Source organism: Myiozetetes cayanensis, unplaced genomic scaffold, assembly GCF_022539395.1.
Source record: "Myiozetetes cayanensis isolate MyiCay16 unplaced genomic scaffold, myiCay2020 scf27, whole genome shotgun sequence".
Classification (NCBI taxonomy): Eukaryota; Metazoa; Chordata; class Aves; order Passeriformes; family Tyrannidae; genus Myiozetetes; species Myiozetetes cayanensis.
The window spans coordinates 3,253,378-3,278,130 of record NW_026087488.1 but is presented as its reverse complement, the minus strand read 5'-3'; the positions used below and the strand labels follow the sequence as shown (position 1 = coordinate 3,278,130).

Genomic DNA, 24,753 nt, shown 5'->3' with positions numbered 1-24,753 from the left:
ACAGAATCTGGGACTTGTGCTTATTTACTTCTTTTTTCACAAATGGGCTGGGTTTGGATCTTTAAATCTCTCCTTTCCTAAGCAAGTGCAGATTTGGAAAGCATTAATTTTTTGTGCAGCCTGTAAAAGCGTCTCTCTGTAGAAGAGATGCTTCGGCGCTGCCGTAACAAACGCGGGGCCTGCGTATCCGGGTGTCCCTGTTGGAATGGGAAAGGAGGAGCGGGCTGGGTGCCAGCCTGCCAGACGGAGTCTGGAAGTGTTCAGCAAAGCTCTTGGCTCAGGCTGTCCTGACGCCCTTCAACAAACTGAGCAGCGAGGACTTACAGGAGAAGGGCTTTTCTCCTCCTTTTGAAGTCCTCAGTAATCCCAAGCGCCACATCTTGTGTGCACAGAGTTTAACCTTTTGGGCTCCAGCTCTGCCCCGTGGAGAGAGAAGCTGCTCAAAGCCCAAAAGACCCAGTACAGCTGTGTTTGAGTTCTGTGGTGCTGCAGAAGGGTCTGTGCAGGTGGACCTCTTCCCTTGGCCGCTTCCTGGCAAGCAGTGCCACCTGGACCCTCAGACAATCTTTCCTTTGCCCACCGCCTTACAAACCACGTGTGTAGTTTATATAATGTGCAGAGTGAACGCCATGAACTTCGTAAATTGAAGTCAAACAAAGTTTTTCTGTAGGGGTGCAGCTTTACAACCGGCTGGCTCCGGTTTGGTTTCTCCAGGCTTGGGAATTTCCTGGGTTTGGGTGTTTAACCCAGCCCTGAGCAGCCCCAGGGGCCACAGTGTGCTCCTTTTCTGCTCTGTGGTGGGGGAGAGCAGTGCAAAGGCTGTGAAATGCTGGTTTCTTTTGCAAGACCCTTTTGCTTTTTATTGAGAGCAGCAGGTTTATTCTTGGAGAAAGGGAGCACAGCTCACCTCCCCCACATGCTTCGTGCAGGGCTTAACATGGCCCATTTTTTGTATGTACTCTCTGAGAAGCTGCAAAAATCAGGAGCAGTTGGATGACCAGAGCTTTCCTTCTCCTTTATGTGCCAGTCTAATTGGATAATGCACGTGGCCTTGCCTTTTTGCTTACTCTGGGGTTTGTTATGACATTGAAGGTGGATTTTCTTGGTTCTTGGAAACCATGAGGAGGGACTCTGTCTGCATCTTCAGCTGTTTTCACCGTCCCCTTTAAGTACAAACAAGTTGCCCCTTAATCTCAGGATGATTTTTGTACAGAGTTTTCCTTTAGTTCTGGGTTTCTGAGCCCTTATTTCCTACCTAGGGAAATGGGCTTTTTTTCCTTCTGTGCATCGTAATTCCTGGATGATTCCCGTAATTTATCGATGGTAGCTTGTCAGCAGAGACTTGGAATGAAAGGCTTTGGTAGTGTGCTGCTTAGCTGGCTGTATAAACATGAAAGTACCAGGTTTTTAACTTGCTCACATGGCTTCCCTTTGCAAAGCTTTAGCCAAAACACTCTGCCAGATAAAAGGATGCTGAGAAAGCCCAGGTCAGGCAGAGATTGTCTGAGAAGGGGTTATAACATTGATCTTTGGTTTAGTTTTATTTCTTGTAACCTCTCAGTAAGAGCAGGGAATGAGGATAAATTGTTTTCATCTCTCGGCGGTCGGAGATTAAGATGGATGAGGCAGTGGGCTGCCTGGAAGAAGCTGTTAAGTAAGAGCCTGGCTGTGACCCCCCTCTCTTGCATCTTGGATGAAGCTGACTTCATGCTTCCTGCTTCCCAGGCTCCCTTCCCCACGCTCCTCCTTAAATATCCGAGCTGGTGAGTGATTGCCTGGAGTTTTCTGAGCTCTTTGAACTAGAATAAATGAGAAGGGCTCTGGGGATGAGGCCTCTCATCGGTCACTTGCCTTTCACCTCTGAGGACAGGGGTTCGCATCAGGTGTGGCGTTAAACACGTGGGGTTTGGTGCCTCTAAGGTCATGTCCTGCTAAGCCTGCCCGAGCTGCTGGTGCAGTTCTGGAAAAACAAGAGTTTTAGATCTGAGCATCATCCTGTAGAGTTTCAATAAAGAAAGGATGAAGGAGGCTTTGGATCAGAGGCAGCGTGGTGTTTGGGTTCAGCCTCTGGGATTTCTGTTTGCCAGTCTTTGTGCGAGGTTTCATGGAACAGGAGTATATCTCTAAAGCATCCCAGATTCAATTCTGCAGGGAGAGGTTCCCAGGAAACTTTGATTAATATCCATCCCAATTTTGGAGCGCTCAGGAGAGGTGTACCATTGGGAAGTGGGATTTTTGGGCTGGCATCTGTGGGAGCAAAGGCACTGTGCTTGTGGTGGGGGCTGTACCTCAGCATCGTTATGCTTTAGGTATTTAGTGAATTCTGCTTTTATAATGGAGTCATTTCATCACCAAAAGTACCTGTGGGGTTGAGAATGCGAGACCCTTGGATAGAGGAAATGTGTATGTGTTGAAACCCAATATTTTTCCCTGTTCATGAGGAAAAAAGCCCTGTTTGAGGTAGGGCAGAAGGTGTTGCTGTTTAGCACCTGGGCACAGCGTAATTAGGGCTCACTTTACATGGGAGATGTGAAGCTGCTGTGCTGGGACAGAGCAGGAATGGGGCTGGCCCTGCTCAGCCCCACAACAGCTCCTGTCCCTGCCCTGGAGCAGCCCTGCCTTGGCAAGTCCTGCCTCTCCTGCCCCTCTGATCAGTGGATCAGTGTCAGCCTGGTGTGGGTGGTGAGAGGCCGCTGGCACCTTGTGCAACACTCTCTTCGTGTTCTCGTTTTCTTAATGAGCATCTGAAGAAGATGCTGGTTGGATCTGGGTGGGGGTTTGCTGGTCTGGGACTGGATTGTTGGTCCCTTGGGTTCTGCTCTGAATGCTCAAGCACTGATGGGGAAGGAATGTTGGAGAAATGCTCGGCTTTGCACCCGATGAATGAGGCTCCCTGGGGTGCTGCAGTAGCTGGAGTTGAGTTCTGAAGCCCCAAGAGAATTCCCTACAGAAACACATCTCTGCTGTTTGCTGCTGCTGCTGCTGGAACAGCTCCTGGTTGGCATCTTTCATGCTGTCACTATGGAGGGACTGAAGCTTGAGGAGGCATTTTTACTCTCTATGCTCTGTGCCCCAAGCCAAAGGGCTTTTAGGAGGAGGAGGAGGTGGTGGGTGCCGGCAGGTCGGGCAGGACGCTGGGCAGTGGCTGCTTCCCTGCCTTTCCTGCCCTTTGATGTGCTGTGGGGTATGTAATGAGCATCTGCCCTCTAAGAGAAAACAGATTTGAGTTCTAAAGTTGAAAAAAAGAGGGAGCAATTTTGTTTAATCATTTTCACACAGATCCACAGGCGTTTCTGTAAGAGCGAGCGGCATCTGGTTCAAGGGCAGCCTTGGCTGCTTTGAGCTCTCCTGCAGCTTCTGCAGTCTCAGGCAGAGATTGATGTTCCAGATGCTGTTCTCAGCAATCAGATCAATGACATTCTTACTTGGACTTTTCATTTTTTAAAGGAAAGAAAAAAGGTAGATTATACTTTTTAAGATCGTCTGAAGTATCAAAGATCTGTGAGGGTTTTTTTTGTTTTGTTTGTTTCCCAGAGCAGGGCACTGGAAATTCTTTCCCTGTTTATGAACACCACTCAGAAAGCAGAAGTGAGCTGCCTGCCTTGGTACCTGGGTATTCACTCATTCCCTCCCTCCAGCCTCTAGTCACTGCAAGAAATACAGGATTTTTTATTCTGAACACAGAACATTACTTTCGTGGAGAAAGTGCTTAAATGCAGTAATACCCCTGTGCCCTGCAAGCTGTACAGGCTGTCCTGGTGTGTGCTTTTGGGTGTCTCCAAACTTGTTTGTGTATGTGTGGGAAACTTACTGAGTGACAGGGAAAGTGCTGGAAAGCTTTGTGGATTTGATTTAAGTCTGATGGAAATGCAAGGCCTCTGCCTGGTCGGTTTTTCAGATGCTGGGGTGTCTGCAAAAACGGCTGCTGTGAGGTTGCTGCTGGGGTTTGTCAAACCCAGGCTTGTTATTTACCCATTTCCATCTATTGGGTGGTTGGTGTGTTGTTTTGGAGGTGAAGGGACCCTGGGAGAGAACGATGTCACTCACCAAAGTCCTTGGGTATGGCAGGAGCGCTCCTTGTCTTGCCACAGGAGTCCTATGGGAATGAGAATCCTTAAGTAACTGCCCCAGCTCTCTCTGCCACCTTGGCTGATGAGCTTTAATTACTGAGATCACAACTGCTGTCTTTTCCTTGGCAGTTCCTTGGCTCCTGACATACCCTTGGGCTGTCCTGGGATGAGAGTCTGATGGTGATCCATAAAAGCTGCTCACCAAGAGGAGCAACATCATCTTGTCCATCTCAGCTGGGACGGACCCCTAAACTCCACGCTTGGCTTTTGGTGGCAGAATCATGTGATGTCCAAGCAGACCTGAGGTCTTGGCCAGGGTAGATGTCACAGGTTAATTTTTACCCCTTCAAGCTGTGCTCGCAGAGGGAGATACAGAAAAAAAAATCCCACAAAGTAAACTGGAATTAAGCTACAGGTTTTGTTCTCATTAGTGTAAAATCAGAAAATCTGCTGTTTCTGAGGCCTCTGAGGAGAGAAGGAGAATTAACTCCTGGAGAATGTAACCAGAGGATACTTAAAAGGCAAATTGTTCACATACTTTCTTTAAAATTTGCATGAGTGTAGCAAAAGGTCATCGCAACTGCAGTCTCCTCCTCAGATCCTGCCTGCCGGTGGCTGATTGCAAGAGCCTGTTGCTAAGTGTTCCTGGAAACGGAATAAAGATGAAGCAAGATAATTGAACAAGAGGAGGGAGAGGAGGGGAAAAGCTTGGAGCTCACAGCGGAACCCGCAGGGCTGCCAAACGAGATGAGTGTGTTGGAGTTTGACTCCGTGGCTGCATTCAATCAGTTCTGACCCCAGGGGTGGGGAAGGGGTGGCTGAGTCTGAAACTTCATGGCAGATCCTTGGAAAAAGTCACTTGGACACAAGTGGATGATTTGCTTGCGTTTCCTGTGGCTCATCCAACTCCGAACACGTTGCTTCCTATTATTGAGGCTGGGATGGGAATGGGAAGACAGATCGTGCTCCCACGGTGCTTTTGTGCTCTTTTCCTGGATGAAATCTCTGCTCCTGCAGCATGGAGTTAGTTAGCCTGGGATCATCTTCTGGACAGTCAGTAGTCATAGAAAGCAACAGGACAGAACAAGAACGCAAACAGACAAATCCAGAGCTTGACTAAGGCAGAGAGCCTTCAACCCCAGGTGACTTGAGGGGTGTTTTCTGCCCATCTCAGGAAGAAAGAGGCTCCCCTCTGAGGAAACAACTGGTGGTGGTTTTGTATGTTACAGAAGAATAAAACCCCTGATGCAGCTTCTTTTTCTTGCTGAAAAGACAGGATAGCAAAACTTCCTTTCTTAACTTTGGTCTTTCTTTAGTTGAAGCTCTTGTAAAAACACCAGACTTTCTCCATCTCCATGGATTGATTTCCTGGAAACAGTTTTAGTAACTGTTTCTGGAGTGATTTTTATCATCCCAGAGCATTTTACAAACTGAATATAGTAACAGCTGAAATACAGCCACATCTGAGGAAGGTCGCTGCCAGCACACAGAAGTCTTTGGGATTTTATAGAAGAACACACGATTGGCTCTTCTTTTTGCACAGAACCTCCCTTATTCTCACCAAAAAGACGAGGTAGCCCTCCTGCCACCCAGCCCTGTGTGTCACATCCTGGTTCACCTCAGTGGCAGAGCAGGTGCTGGGCATCCTTGGCCCCCTGAAGCCTGCAGTCTCTGAGCCTCCCCCTCCAGCTGGGACTGGCTGTCAGCAGAGGGAATTAATGCACCACATCTTATCTGACATTTTGAACACCCCCGTGGGATTCACGTTTCATCAGTTCCTGGCAGCGGCTCCTCGTTTTGCCGTGGCTGTCTCTGTGCCGTGCTCGGGGGTGGCAGGAGGGACACGGCGCCCAAGGCTCGCTCACATCCCCTTCCCGGTGCCCTGTTTCATCTCTATGCTGACTCACAGGTCTCACCCCTTTGGGAAACTCTGTATCTTCTAAATTCCATCAGTGGAACTTTTGACCTTTCACTGTTCTTGCTCATCTTTTTAATTGGTTCAGAGGTTGCAAGACACGCCGCTGCTCGAGCCTTAAAATCAAGAAGAGGGAGGCCCAGCCTGCTGTCCCATTCCACCCCGGTCAGTGGCTCTGGAGCTGGGGGCCTCTTGTGTCTCGGGGCTGGGTTTCTTGGAATGGATCGTGTTCCCTCGCTTGCCCTGCACCTGGCCCTCCATGTGTGTGTGTCACAAACCCCTCAGCCCCCTCTGCCAGCCCTCTCTGGGCTCACCCCACCCTGCTTGTCCCTCCCCTGCCTCTGTGCCCAGCCCATACCATGACTCTACTCCTTTCCCTCTCTCTGCTTTCTCCTCACAGTGAATGTCACCAGCTTTGTTTGAAGTGTGATAGGAAAGCTGCTCTGCAGAGGAGCAGTTGGGTGAGGAAGTACCTTCTCCAACTTCCAGCACTGCTGTCTTGTGCTGCAGTTGAGGTGTTGGTGCCTCTGAGCTGTGGGCAGCTTTGTTCTGCTCCAGTTTTAATGTGTGCAGCCGATTAATTGCAAACTTGGGACTCTCAGTGGTGTTTTCCCACTTAAAGGTCATTGGCTCATGTGGGTTTATATTTCCAGCCCTTGTGGCCTTTCTGCTGAGGGGCTGAGTGTCAGTTTGGGGAACAGAAGGAAGACGAGAAGTGCTCAGCAGGAGAGGGTTTTCCAGCAGCCTGTGTTACATCTGCCCTGCCAGTGTCACGAGTCAGTCGGATGGTCTTCCCCACTGTGGCTCTGGGGCTCAGCTGTGCTGGTGAAGTGTGTTAGGAGGGCACAGAGGCCCTGAAAGCACGTTGTTATCAGTGGCTTAGCCCAGAGCAGTTGTGGTGGTGCAATGTTTGCGTGGGGATGGACCTTTTGGCTCCGGAGGAGAAGTTCCCACGAGCGCCGTGGCTGCACTGGGTCGGCGCGGGCTGTGGGATCCCATCCACACCAAGAGCCCAGGAGGAGTAGGATAACTCCAAGCTGTCACTGGCAGGGATTGCTCTTTCCAGCTGGAGCTTGAGAGCACCTGGGTCTGGTTAGCTCCTGGCTTACTCTGCTCTGTGGTTACGGAGTGAATCCCCGGAGCTGTGCCGCTCTCCGAGCTGCGAGCAGAGCCTGTTGCATGCAAAGCCCAGAGCTGCCCCAGCAGCGTGGGCTGCGAGCAGGCGCTGGGGCTGTGGTTATGGCCCTTCCAGCTCTGCAGCTGTGTAACCTTTGCATGAAAATCCTCCTTGGGTTGCAAACCGGGAGTGCTGCCAGATGAGATTCAGTGCTGTGGGCTCTGAGACGCAGAGATGGATGCAGCTGTAGGGAGGGCCAGACCGAGCAGTGCACCCGCTCCCGAGATCAGCTGGGGAAAAGTGCTTGTTTTTAAATGGTTTGAGTGTTTGCAGTGGTGCAAGCGCTGTGTTGAGTGGAGGTTTCTGTAACAAAGCATCAGCAGTGATGCGATGGATGAGCTATTGCAGTTGAGATGCTGTGTGATGAGCAGGTTTCCCATCCATCCAGTGGGCACCTCAGCAGCTGTGGGCACAAGAGGGTATCTGAGGTGTCTTGGTAGTTTTACAATCCCATGTAGCTGGTCTGGGGGATGTCCTGGTGCTGGCCTGTCCTGGGGAGGTCACTGCTCACAGGGCTGCTGGCACTGCAGCATCCTGGAGCCCTCACTCCCCAGGGTGTGTTACAGTGCTAACAAATACTCCATTGTTTTCCAGGATTTTGTTGGTCTGATTGTGTAAGGTTCCCTTTCGGATTAACCACTGAAAACAAAACAGAAACCACACCAACACCTCATTGTGTGCATTAAACAAAAAAAAACCCCTCAAACAAATCCCGATTTCCCTGCTGATTTAAAAGGCTTTTGTGTTTGGTGGGAACTCTGTCTAAATTCAAGGCTTTTCAGAAGTGTTTGTTTCTTAATGATCCGGGATTGCAAGGTGTTTGACCTCGAGATTACTGCCAGAACTCAATGCAGGCAGCCTTCAAGTGAACAGTAGCAAAGGCAAAGGCAGTGGGTAGGAAACTCAGGTTCTGGCAGACATCCTGCCTCCAGTGACAGATGAGACTTGGGACCAAGAGAGGCCCTGAACTTTGATTCAGTGTCCCAGACTGCCACCCCACCCCTCGCCTTTCCTATGAACAGATGGAAAAATATCCCTTCCCTGAAGAGAGAGAAAAATTATTATTTTTTCTCATTACCTTTGTGTTTACAGAGCTATTTATTACTCGGTGTTAGTCATTCAGGGGCGTAATTTGTAAAGGCCTTGGCTGATACACTTCTACATGTGTCTTAAATTTTTCCCACACTTTAACTCCCGCTGTCCTCTCTGCTTTTTATGTTTGTCTTTCTGTCTTACCTACCAGGAAAGTGAGAAAACACCAATAAAAATGGGTAACAGAAGGTGGGTTCCAGGTGCTGTCAGACCCCTTGGGTTCTGCAACCATTTTTGTGCCCCATTTCCCTGGGGGTAAAGGGAGAGTGCTTGGCTCAAAGAACTGCTGAGAGAACAAGTATGTATGAAATATCTGGCTCACATGCAAACCTACTTTTAAAAGAGAAAGCAGGGTGTGCACATGGAGAAAAGAAACAACATTTATTGGAAATGCATGGAAGCGTATTTCCTGGTCCTGGGTACAATACTGTATGCTTAAATTCTGCATTGTCTTTGGGCTGTTGAATACAATTTGAGGAACACCTGAAAAAAAAAAAGATGTTTATAAATGACATCCTCACAGTGTTGATAGACCAGCCTGTCTGGTGGCATCCTCCCTGCTTCATTTCCTCCCTGTGTTGTTATCTGTGTGTTTAGACAAACGCTGCTTCTCCCTCGCCCTGGGATCAGATCGAGCTGCCAGCACAACACCCCTTTGAAACCTGCCCATGTGAAACAGCCGGGCCAGCTCCCGTGTCTGCTGCAGGCCCCGGGGCTTCGCTCTCCATAGATCATGTTAAGCGCTCTTCAGCTCTGCTCAAATTAAATGTTTTCCTATCAGATGTGGGCTGCGGAGGATCCAGCCTGTCAGCCTGCGTGTGTGTCAGGAGGAGGGGAGGCAGCCTGTGCTCTGAGCCAGCCATGTGCTGCTCTGCCCTCGAACGAAATGCTCAGCTCGCAGCCCCTTGCACGGCGTAGCCCGGGAAATTGTAAAGAGCAGCGGTGCCAGCGCTGGGCGATCGGGGCAGTGAGAGGGACAGGGTGGGAGGGAAGCGAGGGCACCAGGATGTGAGCTTGGGCTGGACCAGGTTCCTCACCCCGGGGCTTTGGCTGTGGAGCTCCTCAGGGGAACAAAGAGTAGCCTCCGCTGGCGGCCGCCGTGCCAGAAAACCCCATGGAGAGGATTTCCTTTTGCTTCGCTTCCAAACCTTCTGCCTGGTTGGGAAGAACAAAAGCCCAGGGTTACAATCTGGCTCTTGCCAGGCTCTCCCCTGACCCCCTGCTGGCTGTGGGGCGATGTGGGTGGCTGCAGGCTGGACTGTGCTGTGCCGGTCTCCCGCCCTGGAGCTGCAGCAAGGAGAGGATGGAAGCGACAAGCAGGACTTTCGGGTTGATTGTTTTAATTTTTTTGCTCGCACCAAGTCGTATTGTGGTGGGGCAGCATCCACAGCAGGTGCTGCCAGGCTAAGTGCCAGGGAAAACTGGTCTTAAGGTTGGTTTTAACTGGGCTTTCAGCCATTGCAGGCAGTGTGCACACAGAGGGGAGCGGTAATGCGGCAGCCCGGCTGCTCAGGGGTCTGCACGGACCAGCAGCCCCAGTGCCCTGCGCTGTCCGTCTCAGCTGTTCACATCAATCTTGTTTATTGCAATTCCAAATCCTCCCTCCTCAGCTCATTAACGTTCTCGGAGCAGACGTCTCTCTCACCATTGTATTTTGTAATTAGATTTTGATTTACTTTCAGGGGGAAGCAGCAGCACAATAGCCATTAATTTATCCCAAGCCTTGCTCGATCTCCTCCGTGTCACAGGGTCAGACCTTGGCGTGCACCATCTGGTCTCCCCCCAGTATTTGGCTGCGTGTTGTTCCTGCACCACATCCCCCTTCTGCTGAGGGGGTTCCCTTATGCACGAAGGGAAAGGAGCGGTGAGGGAGGGCAGGAAGAGGAACCTTCGCTCAAGCTGAGCTTGAATCATAGGGACAGGCGTGAACCAGATCTAAATCGACAGGGCGAGGGAGCAGCCTGTTGTCTGCAGAGCCTGGGTGGCCCCTGGTGCTTGTAAACCCTTTAAGGCACGATGTAAAAGCTGCAGTTTAACATTGTGAGAGCGAGGACAGAGAGGTCCCCTGCAGAGCCGGGCCGAGGGAGCGGGGCAGTGGGAATGGCTGGGGATGTCTCGCCAGCCTGGAGCCGGTTTGTGTGGCAGAGCTGGAGGCAGAGCTGGGCAATGGGCTCTGCTGGTCCCTGCGGCCCTGGACCAAGGGCACTCTTCCACCCAAGTGCTGTTCGGGTGTTCCTCAGACAGACTTGGTATTTCAACCCCAGAATGAGAGACCAGCAAAAGCTGAGCTCGTGTTGTAATGGATGTGCCCTCCAAAAGTGGGTTTTTAGAGAAGTGGCTTTACCCCTGATTCAGCAGAAAGCAGCAGCCATCCACAGCAGGAACATGTTCATTTTACTGCTGCTTTTCAGTTTTTGTACTGCCTTTGTCTGTTGTGTCGCTGCTCAGGGTGGAAGCATGGATTGCAACATGAGCAGAGGCAATGTCTGCCCTGTGGACCTCCAGGCAGAGTCAGCTCCGTAACCTACGGAAGATGGAAGCGTGAGAGCTTTTATGGTCCAGTTTCACACAACAGCAGAGAAGTGCAGCCCCCAAGGAGGGTGGGAGGACCACTTTCCCACTGGCCAGGGCTCGGAGCACTGCGAGCAGTTGTGCTTTATCTCTGCCAGCGTTAACCACTGCAGCTCAGGATTTATGTTAGTGACTGAATGCGACCAGGACTGATAAATCAATCAGCACAACCAAAAATAGCGCCTGGCAGCTGTTGGAAGTGGGGGATCCCTTCCCCACCAGTGTGTGCAGAGCAGGAGGGGGGATTTCATCCACCCCGGCCGGGTGCCAGCCCTGCACAGAGAGAGCCGTGGGCTGCTGGGGAGACCTCTCGTCTGATACCTTTATCTGGAAAAATTACTGCGGCTGTCTGCAAACTCCTCTCCAATGGGTGTCTCAGCCAGGCATTTCCCAGTCACCAGGGTGGGGGGACTTAACCCAGCCAGGGCCAGCGTAGAGAGCAGCCTTGCGGCCAACAGCGAGTGCTGCTGTGCGGCCTGACGTCTGGGGATCACCTCAGACCTCAACCATAAGGGATCTTTTAAAGCCTCTCACAGCTGGTCGTGGATGGGGTCGTGGAGGAGAGCCCAGAGCTGTGGTTTCCAGGACAGCGTGGTGATGCTTTTGTGCAGGGATAAAGTTACCGGAGGAATCTGGTGACTCTGGTTTTTCCGCTGGATGGCTGCACTCAACCACCTGCACGGGAGCCAGGGAAGTTTCTGTAAAGCTGGTCAGCCTGTTTGGTCTCTTGCAAGGGGTTGCATTTCCTTGCTCCTTCTCCAGCGGGTGTCCTGGGGTGAGCGTGGAGTGTAGCAGGCGTGCAGCCTGAACCAGGAGCGAAGGGTGCTCCGAGAGGATCAGCTGCTTTCAGGCTGAATAGTCCGTAGATTATTTCCACATCTGTGTTAGCTTTGGCTTGATCCCACAGATTTGCAACAGCTGTTGGGAAGCGGAGCAGAGATCCCCTCTTTAAATGGATGATCAAATCCTTAGAGTGTGGAGTATGTTATTTCTATGTCATCCTCTTCACGGCAGGAAAAACAGCTTTTCAGAGTTGCTGAGGCAGCACTCTGCCCTGCTGCCTGAGCTATCATCCCATCAGCCTGCGGTCTCAGAGCAAGTTGTAATTTGCTTTCTGCATCCCACGCCCAGCCTGACACAGGATCCTTTGTGAGGTGTGTAGTTGTGCAGGTACCTGTACCAGGGATGCCTTTTTTCTCCTGGATACCCCTTCCTGCATGGGCCATGACTAGTGGGTGTAAGGTGATGGGACCAAGGAGGAGCTCCTCCTTTTTCCAGGACCTGCATATGTGCAAATCCCTGGCATTTTACCCTGAGAAAAACTAACCAGTTTGCCACAAGACAGGTTAGGTCATCCCCGGGTTCAGAGGCTCTAGGTGGAGATCAGATGTCCTTGCTGGAAGCAGCAGTTCAGGTGAAAAACAGTGGTGTAGCGTGGGAATCCCACAGGGAGCTGCCTTATTCAAAAAACCCAGCTAAAACAAACCAGCCCCTTTCCTATCAGGGTTCTGCTCTTTCAGGTCTGACCTGCAGTAAAAGGAGCCATCAGGCTTCCTTCAGAAGCGTCTGACAAGGCTCTGGAAAGCCGAGTCTGGCTGAGGAGAGCCGGGGCAGTGGGAATGGTGGTGGATCCTGGCACTGGTCCTGCAGCGCGTGCGTTTCTCATTCCCCCTCAGCTTTTCTAGCGCACAGGAGAATCATCAAACCAAACTGCTCCCACTTTAAACAGCGCATTCCTGGACAGAATTAATATGGTTGGTGCATTGAGACCACTAATTTCCATTTCAAGGCTTTCATAACTAGGCTTAAAATGGCAACCCAGTTCCAGTCGTCTTATGTGCAATTGTCATGTTTGTTTGTTGGTGCTGCGTGATGGGTTTCAGTGATAACCCAGGCAGCAAATCTGTTGCAAACAGGGAGTGCTGCTCGGCATGAAACTTGTTTTGGTGTTACCTATGCTGGTGGGTTGTGTCTGGGAGCGGTGCCTGTTGCGCAGGTGCAAGGCAAAACCTTTCAGTTTGGATTACTTTTTCTTGCTCGGCCAAGGTGTGATTGAGTGTGACACGATGCTCCTTAGGTTCAAGCCTCGGAGCCCGGTGATGGACGTGCTCTCCCAGCAGCAGCAGTTGTCACATTGACCTCTTCTGATGCTTTTTGACCCTTCTGACACACACCTGGCTCTGTGCTTGCTTGAGGCCTTTCTCCTGTGAACCCTCACTGATGAGTTAGAAGTGGCAGCCCCCCATTTTGTGGGGTCGGGGTGTCTGGACTGCAGATTACCTGTACCATGGATGTCTGGGAAGCCAAGACTAGTGCCTGCAGTTTGGGTCCAGTGGGGCCTGATAGCTCACACATCCTGAGAAGACCCAGGACCAGTTGTTGGCAAGAGTTGCCACGTTTGCTGGACCCCGTAGACTGCCTGGAGCCAGCTGTGCCCCACTTGCTCCGGTGCTTTGAGCAGGCTTGGTTTGGTGTTATCCCCTTATCTGGGGTGTTCCAGCCCCATCCCGCTGAGCACAGTGAGTGGATGCAGCCTCTTGGCTCCGAAGTGCAGACCCTGCTGCTTCCCCAGCCAAGCAAAACTGCCAGGACCCGCCGTGATGCCCCAGGGGAGCTGCTTCTGTATACAAAGGACTTGGCAAAATGAAGTGTAATGTAAGCAACTATTTAAAGAGAGCGATCTGATTGCTAGTTGTAATTTCCTTATTGTTTGCAGCACCCTGTTAAATGCCTGTGATCCTTATAAAGGGCTTTCCCCCACCCTTTAAACTTCACAGAAGTGGGTTTTACCTTCTGTGGTTTGAACACCCTCATTGTGAGGGTTGATAGTCTTCCTAGGTCAGTGATAATGCTGTCTCTCAGACCCATGAGCCTTTTGCTAGCACCTCTTGAAAGCAGGCTGACACTCACTTATCCACATACAGCATCTATGGAAAGGTGTTGGAAGAAATATTTAATACAGCGACACTAAAACCTGAATGTGAATGTGACTTTCTCCCTCAGCTGGATCCCTGGTGGGGTCTGCACCTTTACATCCCATCCCTGCCCTCGTGGCCTGGTCCCCAGATCATTCCCAGCTCGGAAATGGAATTGCATCTCCTTGCAAATCAGGGACAGGACAAATCTGTTGCAGAGTTGTGGCCTCTTCCTCTGGAAAAACACCTGGGTGTGGCTTCTGTGTGAGATAGTGATGGAAGCAGCAGGATGTGTGATGGCTTCTCTGGCTCTCCTGCTGGCTGACACTGGTGGTCCCTTTCTGTTCTTCTCCCATGGCTGGGTTTTATTTTCCAAACCAGAGCAAGCTGTAAACACATGGAGCCCGAGGGGCTTCGCAGAGCAGATGTTAGGGGAGGGTGGTGATTTATTTCCTTCCCCTCTGACTCTTGGCTATGGTTTGGCTTTTTGTTCGAGCGTTTGATAACTCACCACTGGGCTGTTGAGGATGGGAATTCTTGGAGAAATGTAAGGAGATGTGGTGGTGGCGGCAGCTCCTCCATGCCTGGTGGGGACACCGGCTCCTGTGGCACGGCCAGCCCACACCTGCAGGCTGGGCTGTGCCAGCAGCTGTCGTCATCTTGTTCCTCCTCATCCCAACGAGCTTCTGTGCGTGAGTTAAGCCCCAAATTGCCCTGTGCCAGAAGCACACGCTGGGAAATGCCAGCCCAGGACTGTGTGATACCCAGAGCACTCAGTCACTGACCTCGTGCAGAGCTGAGCTCGCTGCAAAACGTAATGACCAGCAGACAGCACCACCCAGACCAGGGTGCCCAAAATGTGGCCATCAGGCTGCATGGCTTCTGCTCATAGCCCTTGGGGACCGTTGTGAAGCTGGCAGTGCAGGATAGATGAGCTGTGTGGCCCCCAGGCTGATGTCAAACCCATTAATCAGCTCCTGGGAACAAACCTGGGAAGCTCCAGTTGCAGAAGAATAATTTTTTTGTGTGTTGACCTTGTGTTCAGCCTGGCTGTGTCTTGGCAGGGGTTGCAGGTTTGTTTAATCAGCACTGAAATGGGAGGGGAGGAAACAGCCAGGGAAGCATTACAAATTGCTTCAGAGCAGTGGCATTAAAAGTATTTGTGCTTAGCGTGTCTTCTAAACAAAGACCTCAAAGCATGGCAAATATTATCCCTATTTTACTTGCAAAGAGGTAAATGCAGGAGGAGGAGAAGCTTTTCCTGTGCTCACAGGCAGGTGTGAGGCACTTGAGCTACCAAGGGGATGGTGGTCATGGTTGAGGGTCTCTGTGGGTGCTGGAGGTCCAGGCTGGCCCAGCAGCTCTTCCTCACATTCCTTCACACTCATTCCTGAACCCCCAGCTCTGTTTCTTTGCTCAGCTCTGACCTCTGTTCTAAAAGATGTGAACGCTACAAAATCTTCCTCTTCAGGCTGCCAAGTTTACCTTTTCTTATCTCCCCTCCCGATCTCTTTTACAGCTGAAGCTGTGGAACAAGTACAGAGTCTCCAACATTCCTTCCCTAATATTTATCGATGCCTCCACCGGGAAGGTGGTTTGCAGGAACGGCCTCCTGGTCATCCGAGATGACCCAGAAGGTGAGAACCTGGAGTCTGGTGTGCCATGGAAACATGGACACACTGCTACCTTTTCATTTCAGTTCATTCTGAATTGCCTGGGGGGGAAGAGGGAACAAAGAACTATTGTCATTAACTATTCAAAGCACCGTGCTATTTTCGGAGATAAATTTTCTGCACCATTCCTGCCAGATCTAGTGTTTTGGCTTTGCTTCCTGAAAAGAACAAAGAGTTTCCCTCCAGGATTTTTGTCTGGAGTGCTAATGAGGAAAAAGTTAGGCTAACTGAAGCATTGAGTTTGGGCTTTTCCCTGATGGAAGCACAGGGACAGAAGTGAGGGCCCAGATTTTCCATACCTTGGGAGCAAAATCCTTCCAGAATACTGAATGGGACTTCATCACTGACATCACACTCTGTTAGAGTGAATTTCCCATTACTTACAAATTAAACAGAGAAATGCCACCGTTCTCCCATGCTGAGGTTTACTGTGCCAGGAGCTGATATTAAATTCCATCTTCTTCCAATTTGGAAAAACCAAAACGAGCAAAATGTGTGCCCTAACTCACAGACCCTGCAGAGATCCATCAGTCAGCTGCTGTAGTTGTCCATCCACACATGTTACTGGCTCATTGTTTGTTCATGCAGCAAATGCTGAGCATGGTGACTGAGTCTTTAATTCAGTGGCAGGAGCTGTACAGTAAGAACATGTTGTGGCCTGAGCCATCTGTGATGTTTCCTCCTCTCTGGCTGAACACATGGATTGATTGCTCTGGGAGCTGGCAGCAGATGATTCAGAGCGTGTGTTTGTGTGTACACACAGAGCTTGCTTTGGGGTAAAAAGGGCTAGTGTAAGATTTTATGTATATATATATATATTATATATATATATATGTATAAACACACCATCTTGTACATATATAAGCTAAGGTTTTATAAATAACAAAAATACATGTATATACGTAAAAATACACAGTTAATGTCAGCATAAGGGACACAGTCTGACTGCATTCCTGAGCACGTACCACCTTGCCCTCTGTTGTTAAAATGAATTCTGTTGATAAGGAAAAAAATGCCTCATCAGGCACTAAACCTGAGCAGGCTTTGTCAAGCCAAAGGTGCTGTAACTCAGGCTCAGGTGCAGCCTACCTGAGAGGAGGAGATGACCTGGCTGCAGTGCAGAGCTTGGCTCCCTCACCTTGGGGCAGGGATGTCGTGGTGAGTTGCTCTACATCCCCCCTGGATGGGAATAAACCCTAGTGGGATTCCTTAGATAGGATCCCCTGTGTCGTGTCAGGAGGTTTATGTAGTGGAACTTTCTGAGCCGGTAAAAGCTGCACGTGCATGTTACTGTCTCGTGTCTTCTTTCCACCCCTCCTCTGACCCCTCCGCAGGTCTGGAGTTCCCTTGGGGGCCAAAACCCTTCAGTGAAGTTGTTGCTGGGCCTCTGCTGAGGAACAATGGGCAGACACTGGACAGCAGTGCCCTGGAGGGCTCTCACGTCGGGGTCTATTTCTCTGCGCACTGGGTGAGTAGTGGGTGCTGTGCAGAGCCTTTGGAGTGGGCTCAGGGAGGGTGAAGACCCCAGGCTGGTTGGTGTTGAAGGGTTTGAGATGCTCTGGTCATTCAGCATTGCAGTGATCTGTCATCCTCAGCTGGCCCTTCAGAAGGGGAAGAGTGGTCAGGTTTTAAAACCAGGAGGGGTTTTGTCGGTAACTTATAGACCATAAGCCCTAGCCATGTTCAGAGCTGCTGCCTGGCACTCCAGCAAAGATGAGGGCACACATGTTTGTGGTCACTGGGTCACCTGGGCCCGCTGGGTGTGGGTTTGGCCCCGAGGAGGAGACAATATCCTTATCCATGTGCTGTGTTTTGCAGTGCCCGCCGTGCCGAAGCCTCACAAGGGTCCTGGTTGAGTCCTACCGGAAAATCAAGGAGGCAGGTCAGAAGTTTGAGATCCTCTTCGTCAGTGCAGACAGGTGAGGCAGCACTAACACTGGGGGGGTTTGAATTTCCTCTGGTTCTCCCCGGGTTGTGTCTGCCAGCAGCGCTTACCGGTGGGCTTTGGTGGAGGGGATGAAGGGCTTTGCAGGCCAGGTTTTTAATGAGGAAAGAGCCTGGCAAGTGGAAGGGCTCTGCTCTACATCCCATGCCCCGTTCCTCTTGCACAGGTCAGAGGACTCCTTCAACCAGTACTTCAGCGAGATGCCCTGGGTGGCTGTGCCCTACGCCGACGAGGCCAGGCGGTCGCGCCTGAACCGGCTCTACGGCATCCAAGGTAGGAAAGGCTGCGCTGAAGCACAGATCTCCTCTCTGCTCCTTTTGTTGAAGATTTGTGATGTCTCCCCTTGTTTGACTGAACCAAGAAACAGCAAAGCAAAGCACGGTGCCCCAGGCAGAGCCGCTTCATGTTTCTGCTCTCCACAAACTCACATTCCTACCACCTGCCAGGCAGGCTGTTAGCTGAAACAGGACTTCCATAAACAACCTAATTCTTCCTGGAAACTTGGAAGCTGTTTTTGGCTTGGATGTTTTTTGTCTAATTACTGATTTATTTATTTTTGCTTTTTCTTGAAGGCTCAAATTTCATTTTCTTGCTGTTTTATGTAACGCAAAGGCAGGCCGTCGTTCTGTGCAGGGGCTGAGGAAGATGGCATCTGGTTTATGTTAGTGACATGAATTACAGAAGAGAGAGTGTTTGATGTAAACCATGGCTTTGCTTTTACTGTACGTGCCAGTGCCAGAATTCCAGCAGCCCCAGCTGCTCGTAGGGGCAGGGAGAGACTCTGTCTGTCTGGGTGGCTTCAAAGAGTCAGGAAGATGATAAATGCTCACAGTGGCCCTCCTGGGGACTGGCACCTTGTTCCTGCAGGGGACAAGCTGCAGCCCAGAGATGTGTAAGGTGACTGACTCGCACAGTCTCAGGTATGGACACAGAGTTTTGTCCCTGTGGTTAAAGGATCTTGCTGCAATGTGGCTGTTTCTCGTCCATTTCTGTGCAGTGTCAGTCAGGTGGGTGCAGGCTGGCAGTGGTAATGTGGTCTGCAGGGAAGGGGGAGTGTTGCCAAAGGTGGCCAAGGGCTTGGGAAGAGTGACAGGAGAAATAATCCCTCCTTGGGGTCCTCTCCGAGCACCCCTTCTGGCGTGAGCTCAGGTGCTGCTGCTCAGCTCTGTTCCCTGACCTTAAACCAAGAATAACCATTTGCCTGCTTTAAATAGCCATCATTTGGCTGCTTAATTGCCTTCCCATGAGGCAGGAGCTTTCCAAATTCATCCGTCTTCTCCCCGGCCCGCACACAAACCTCTGCAGTGCTGGTTTCGGCTGAGAGCTGCAGGACTGCTGCCAGTTTCACTGGGACTTTCTGTAAATAAGGTGTCCAGACATGGATACTTGAGCACCAGGCATGCTGTATCCTGGGAAACAGTGACAACAGCTTTCCCTCCAGCTCCAGCCGCTGGCTTCTTAAAGGTATCTCTCTTTGCTGTGTGCCGACCTGAAAATGTAAATATTGGCTGTTCCCCTGCCCACCAACCCCTTCCTCTGCCCAGGGAGCTCCCATGTCACCTCTGAATCCCAGCTCCGTGCAGACTTAGGGGCTGCCTGTCTGTTTGCAGTCAGGCTCTTCCCACCAGCTGTAACAAAAGCTTCCTGCAAACAGAGCTGGGTGTCGCGGGCTCTGCTCGTCACCACGGGTGGTTATCCCACCGAAATGAAAAATCAGATCCGTGTAATCTCATCCTCCTCTCCCCAGGTGACTCTGATGCTGCCACACATCTTCAGAGCTCCCTTTGGAGCTGCTCCCTTGCACCAGTGAGAGCGTGTAGCCCGTTCAGTGTCCAGGTTACCATCCTGGTGGTTGGGCTGTGAGCACAGCACGCACACAGGGAGGTTTTCCGCTGTTTTTTGAAGGCTGGGTACTGAAACAACAGAAGAGCTTGTCTTCCCTGTCTGCTTTAAGTTCCTGAGTGGTGGAAAGCAGCAAGAGAGTAAAATCTCGTGTTGTTTTAGTCCTGTGTTGGCCCCTACAGCATTTGAAAACTCAGTATAAAATGTAAGTTGAGTTATTGGCCTTTATTTGGGTTTACTTGAATGCCTCTATTCATAACTCACATGCAGTCAGAGGCTGTACCACACCACCTCTAGTAAATTGCTTCTGGGTGCAATTCTCAGGACTGTCCCGAGAAAGAGTCGTGTCTTGTGTCGTGGCTGCTTAGAAATAATTCCCTCTTGTGTGGGCAGCTCCTGGTCCATGCCTTTGGTGAAATCCCCTGGCCTCAGCTCCCCTTCCGATGGGATGAGAAGCAGTGATAAATTTGATGCTTGGTTAGGAATCGCCCCTTGTTCTGTATCTTACGAGATTCCTTTTGAGTTCCTGAATATTCCCCCTGGACTCCATGGTGCCTCTTTGGGATTTGCAATCCCTTCCAAGCACCGTTGTTTCTCCCCTGCCCCACGGTTTAGCCCATGCACCCACGGGTCACTCTTGCAGCCTGGGTGGTGGGAGCGGCCTGGAAGTCACTGTTATGGGAGATTCCTGGAGCTTTCTCCTGAACAGATGAAAAAAGAGCAATAAAACTCACCACCCATCCTGTGGCTGGTGTGGTTGGTTCACGCAGATTGTGATTATGCACCCAGCAGACTTCATGCAGATGAGATTTCCGTGTCGGATATGGGGTTTAACATATAAATATGTAAATGTCTTGCCAGGTTCGGTAACAAACCATTTGGCCCCGGTGTTTTCATAAAATGCCAGCCCCGTGGGAGCCAAATCCATTTTCTAATGCATAAAATCCAACCCAGCCCGTCTATGCTAATTCCCATCCAGGCTTATACAATATTCATTGCAGTGTCTGATCGCTGATTCTTCTTGATAAGTAAATTCTGGTGTTATGACTTCAGGCAATTACCAAAACCCCCAAAAGGCACTAAAATAACAAATAGTGGCTGGGATGAGCAGAGAGAGGGCTGGGGAGGGGGGATGTATTTGGGTTAGTAGGTATGAATGAGGTTAAAGGCAGTTTCCCTGATCCTGCAGGTCTGTATCCCCTGGAAAGAGGATATGTTTGTTAGGGAAGTAGTCACAAAGGTCACCTGAAGGCTGATCCTATGGGATGCCATCAGGAGCCTGGTAAGGCTCCTGACCCCAGGGACTGGGACAGGGATGTGAATTACCTTAAAAACGACCCTGTTTTCTGGTTGAGTTTTGTACTTGCAGCTGGAGGTTTAGTGGCTGGGTATTTGGGGTGGGGGTGGGGGTGGTGTCTGCATATGCAAATCCGGTAAAATCTAAAGGAATGTTTTGAATAGTGCATGAAATCCTTGATAGCTGCAGAATCACAACGATCTGTGTCTACACTGGGCCCTTAATTTTCCCAGATCAGCAAAGCTCATTTGACATCTCTGCCTGGTTGTGCTGTGTCATTCAGGCTGACTGATGACCTGAGCCAGAGTCTCTAGAATGTCCCTCATGTATAATGGATGGAAAAGCAGGCATTTGGGTTGGGAATCATAAATGGATAAAGATCCAAACCATGTGGGATGCTGAATACTGTGTGCTTCTGGCATCAGTAGTACTTTGTGCCTGTAAGGGCAGGGCCAGAGTGAGATTTCCCAATTCCTTCCACTCTGTTTAACCCATCCCTGCCCTGGAGCTATGCTGAATACCAGCAGGTAATGAATAAGCTTTTTTGTGATACAAAATGGTTTTCTTGGCATACCCTTAGGATCTGCAAGCCCAGCCATTGGGTGGGTTCCTGCACTGCTGCTTAGCACCAGCCCAGTGCTGTGCTCACAGCCCCTGCACAGCAGCAGGAATGCTGGGCTGGAATGATGGGAATGCAGCCGCTGGCCCGGACCTGCAGGCAGGCTGGGACAGACAGATGGCTGTGTATTTCCTAGAGAAATGCCTAAAATTCAGAGGGCTTGTGAGTAACCCACTGTTGTGCAAACATGGGAGCGCAGAAGCCTGGCAGGGGAAAGGATGCTTAGTGCCCAGAGAATGGCTCTGCAGGGTATTCCTGAGGAATGAGCTTTAAAATGAACCTTTGGGTGAGGGCAGGAGGATTTGTCTCAGTTTGCTGGTTGTGGTTTGGGGGAGGTTGCTGGTGAAGGAGATGCTGGATAGGGAGCAGATCGAAGCCTGGGTGATGAGCAGCAAATATCAGCACCTGACACTGACTCTGGTCACTTCACCTGTCCCCTGGGGCCTGATCCCAAACTCTCCCTTCTTCCTGCCTTGTGGGATGTTTCTTTGTCTCCCTGATGACAGAGGAATGATGTGCTTTCCAGATGAAGTCACCAGTATGAGCTGCTCCTGTTGACCCGCCTGTGACTGTTTTGTGGCCGGAAAGGAAAGCCGGTGCCTTATCAGATGGGATGGTCATCAGCTCGTGTCCACCCTGCCCCACTGCCAGCTCCTGTGTAAAAGCTCCTCCTTTATGACAGGGCTTTCCAGCCCCACAGCTCAGGGCAAAGTGCTGCTTTTTCCCAAGGGTCAGAACATAATTGGATGTCCCCTGAGCCCCGTCCTGCCCAGTGCCACAGTCCTGAAAACCCTGGGCATCGCTGCTGTGGAAATGGCTGGGCCGTCAGTGCTGAGTGCTCGAGGGCTGTGGGGGTTCGTGGAGGAGTCTGTAGCTGCTAAAGTGTGCGGTGTTCATTCTGGGAAGGGACACACCCTGCTTCCTGGACGCTGCTGTCTGTGATCCATGTGTGTTCCTGCGAACCAGGCTCTTCCAGCAGCAGCCGCGTCTCGGCACCGGGATGGGAGCGCACAGGTGGCACTTCTGCCTGGCACTGTGTGCGAGGGAGCCTGGGAGGAGGGTCCCTGTAGGTATGGTGGGGTTTGCATCCAGGAGCACCAGACAGCAGTGACCCCTGCCTGCACTTGGGCAGGGAGAGGCAGGCACTGCCAGAGCCTGTGTCTCTGCTTCCTGCTCTGGCTCCTGAATTGCAGTGATCTGCTAGGACGGAAACAGGATCCAGGGAGCCTGATCCCCACGCAGTGAGCTGTGGAGAGGCAGCAGCTCTCTGGGCCCCTGCCAGAGCTGGAGGGGATAGGAAAAGGCCTTTCTCCCCACGCCCTGTCGCTGGACAGTTCATGCTCTGGCTGATCCCCCCTGTTTTTTTCCATCACAGGCATCCCGACCCTCATCGTCCTGGACTCCAAGGGAGAAGTGATCACGCGGCAGGGGCGGGTGGAGGTGCTGAACGACATCGAGTGCCGCGAGTTCCCCTGGCACCCCAAGCCCGTGCTGGAGCTGACGGACTCCAACGCTGTGCAGCTGAATGAGGGCCCCTGCCTCGTTCTCTTTGTAGGTATGGAGCTGTGACAGCAGAGCCTGTGCTCGGGGAGGGGGCTGGGCTACCTGCCAGCTCTGCTGGAGCTGGCCATGGCACTGAGAACCTGCCTCTGGTGGTGACCGTGTCCGTGGGAAGGGACATCAGCCCATTTCCATCTTGGAGAGCAGTGCTCACGTGTGCTCACATGTCTGGAGAGGCCACAAGGGAGAGAGCTCCTGTGGAAGCCCCTCAGGACAGACACAGCCGTGGGCTGCTGGAGCTTGCAGGGGTTTCCCAGAGCCTGCTGTGCCCACGGATCTCCCACAGCTCCCATGCACCGACCCGAAGGATGTGATGAAGCAGCGACTGGCAGCGCAGAGGAGCTGTCATGTCAGAGGTGCAGTGGTGGCTGTGGACAGGAATGCTGATGAGGTGTTGGGGAGTACGAGAAATACACTGTCACAGCTGGTGGTGGTGGAAATGGGGAAAAGCCTTTCTGGAGCAGCAACTTCAGGCACACGTGACATTCCAGAGGAGGCAGAGGAAGTGTCTTTGGGAGGGATTATAGCTCTGCTGGAAACCACATCTCGGGGCTTGAGTCCTTGTGCTGAACAGGGCTGTGACAGAGAGCCTCTTTCATGCTCTCTGGTCCTTGATTCCCCCTGTGGGGCAGTGGCTGCAGGACAGGGCAGGCTTTTCCCCAACGTCCCTGTCCCTCTTCCACTGCTAACCCACATGTGAAGTTAGAAACTGTCCTAGAGCTCATCTGAAGCAGAGATGGCTCTTTCCTCATCGCTTCCCTGGTAGCAGCGGACAGGTAAATTGGGCAAGGGCATGGCTGGATGAGCTGTGCTGCAGGCTGAGCCCTGGGTGGGCAGCAGAGGGGTGCACACAGCCTGCCTTTGTGGTGCTGTGGTGGGGCTTTGCTGAAGAAGCCCCCTTGCCCTGAGCCTCCTGTTGCTGGGCAGGGGCCTGGCCCAGGGCAGGGCTCGTGTCCTGCTTCCTCGCATGCCCCTTGTGAGCAGCACACCCTTCTCTGCAGCGCTGATAACATGGCCCTCGCTCCTTTCCCTCTTCCCTTTCAGATTTCCTTTTGACCCTAGTTATTTATTCAGCAGAGCCCAGCAGGGGATGTGAGCACAGAGCCAAAAATCCTCTCCTCACGTGGGAAGGACCGGCTGGCCACGCCAAGCCTGATGGATTGGGGCTGGCGCTGCAGGACTCTGGAAGGAGTTATTTTTATCTTGCTCTGAGCAAAGTTTTTTCTATCACCTTGCTGCAAACAGCTCATCAGGAGAGCAGCTGGGGCTCTCCCTCAGCGCTTTTGGGGATGGATGGTCTCGGTGAAGTCTGCCAGCAATGTGCTGGGGCAGAGATGCAGCTGGTGCTGCATCAAGGCAGGCACTGGGGATGGGGGCTCCTGGCCATCCCATGTCCTGCTGGGGGGGTCTCCCAGCAGTCCAGTGCTTGTGCTGCACAAGCAGCAACACCCCCAGGAGAAGGCAGGCTTAGCAAGTGCTGGTGGTGAATAAATCCTGTCCAATCTATATCCTTCCCTGGAGAGGTTAGGGCTGGGTTAGCCAGAGTGTGCAGGGCTGCCTGGAGTGCCGCCAGCAGCCGATGTTTGTAGAAAAATCAATCCCTGCAGACACCCCACAACTCCAAGTATTTATCACTGCCATGCAGGACTGACCCTGAAATCCGGTGTGCAGCGTCTCTGGAATCTCCTGCTTTGCTTGGAGAAGCCAGGGAGGACAGGGAGCAAGGGCAGAGAGTGTTCTGGACATGGACATCGCCTGTCCCAGCGGGGGATGGACCTGTTGTCTTGGGTGGTTACACCTAGGACCACGAGAGCTGCACACAACCAGGAGACAGGGGGCCTCTCTTCCACCTTCTTCCCTTTTTTTTTTTTTTTGAATGCTAAAAGTTGTCCCCGAAATGGAATCATTTAATCTCGGTGCTGCTGAAGGACGCAGACTCTCCTCTCTCCAGCTCAGTATTTGAACTTCAGTGGTGGCTGGCGTTTGATTGATGTTGCCATCTCTTTCTACTCTACCTCTGTCAAATCAAAGCCGCCTTCACAGCGCTGCTGCCGCGGAGACTCGAGCAGCAAAGCTG

At 51.6% G+C, this 24,753-nt stretch overlaps 1 protein-coding gene across 1 annotated transcript in view; it reads left to right on the top strand.

Annotated features, from left to right (window-relative positions):
- Window positions 1-24,753, top strand: part of NXN (nucleoredoxin) — a 48,328-nt gene that overhangs the window by 19,676 nt on the left and 3,899 nt on the right. The window contains exons 2-6 of the mRNA XM_050321797.1: window positions 15,260-15,377; window positions 16,748-16,881; window positions 17,232-17,332; window positions 17,525-17,631; window positions 22,492-22,671. Coding sequence (XP_050177754.1) covers window positions 15,260-15,377; window positions 16,748-16,881; window positions 17,232-17,332; window positions 17,525-17,631; window positions 22,492-22,671 — 640 coding nt within the window. The remainder of the gene's footprint in view (window positions 1-15,259; window positions 15,378-16,747; window positions 16,882-17,231; window positions 17,333-17,524; window positions 17,632-22,491; window positions 22,672-24,753) is intronic.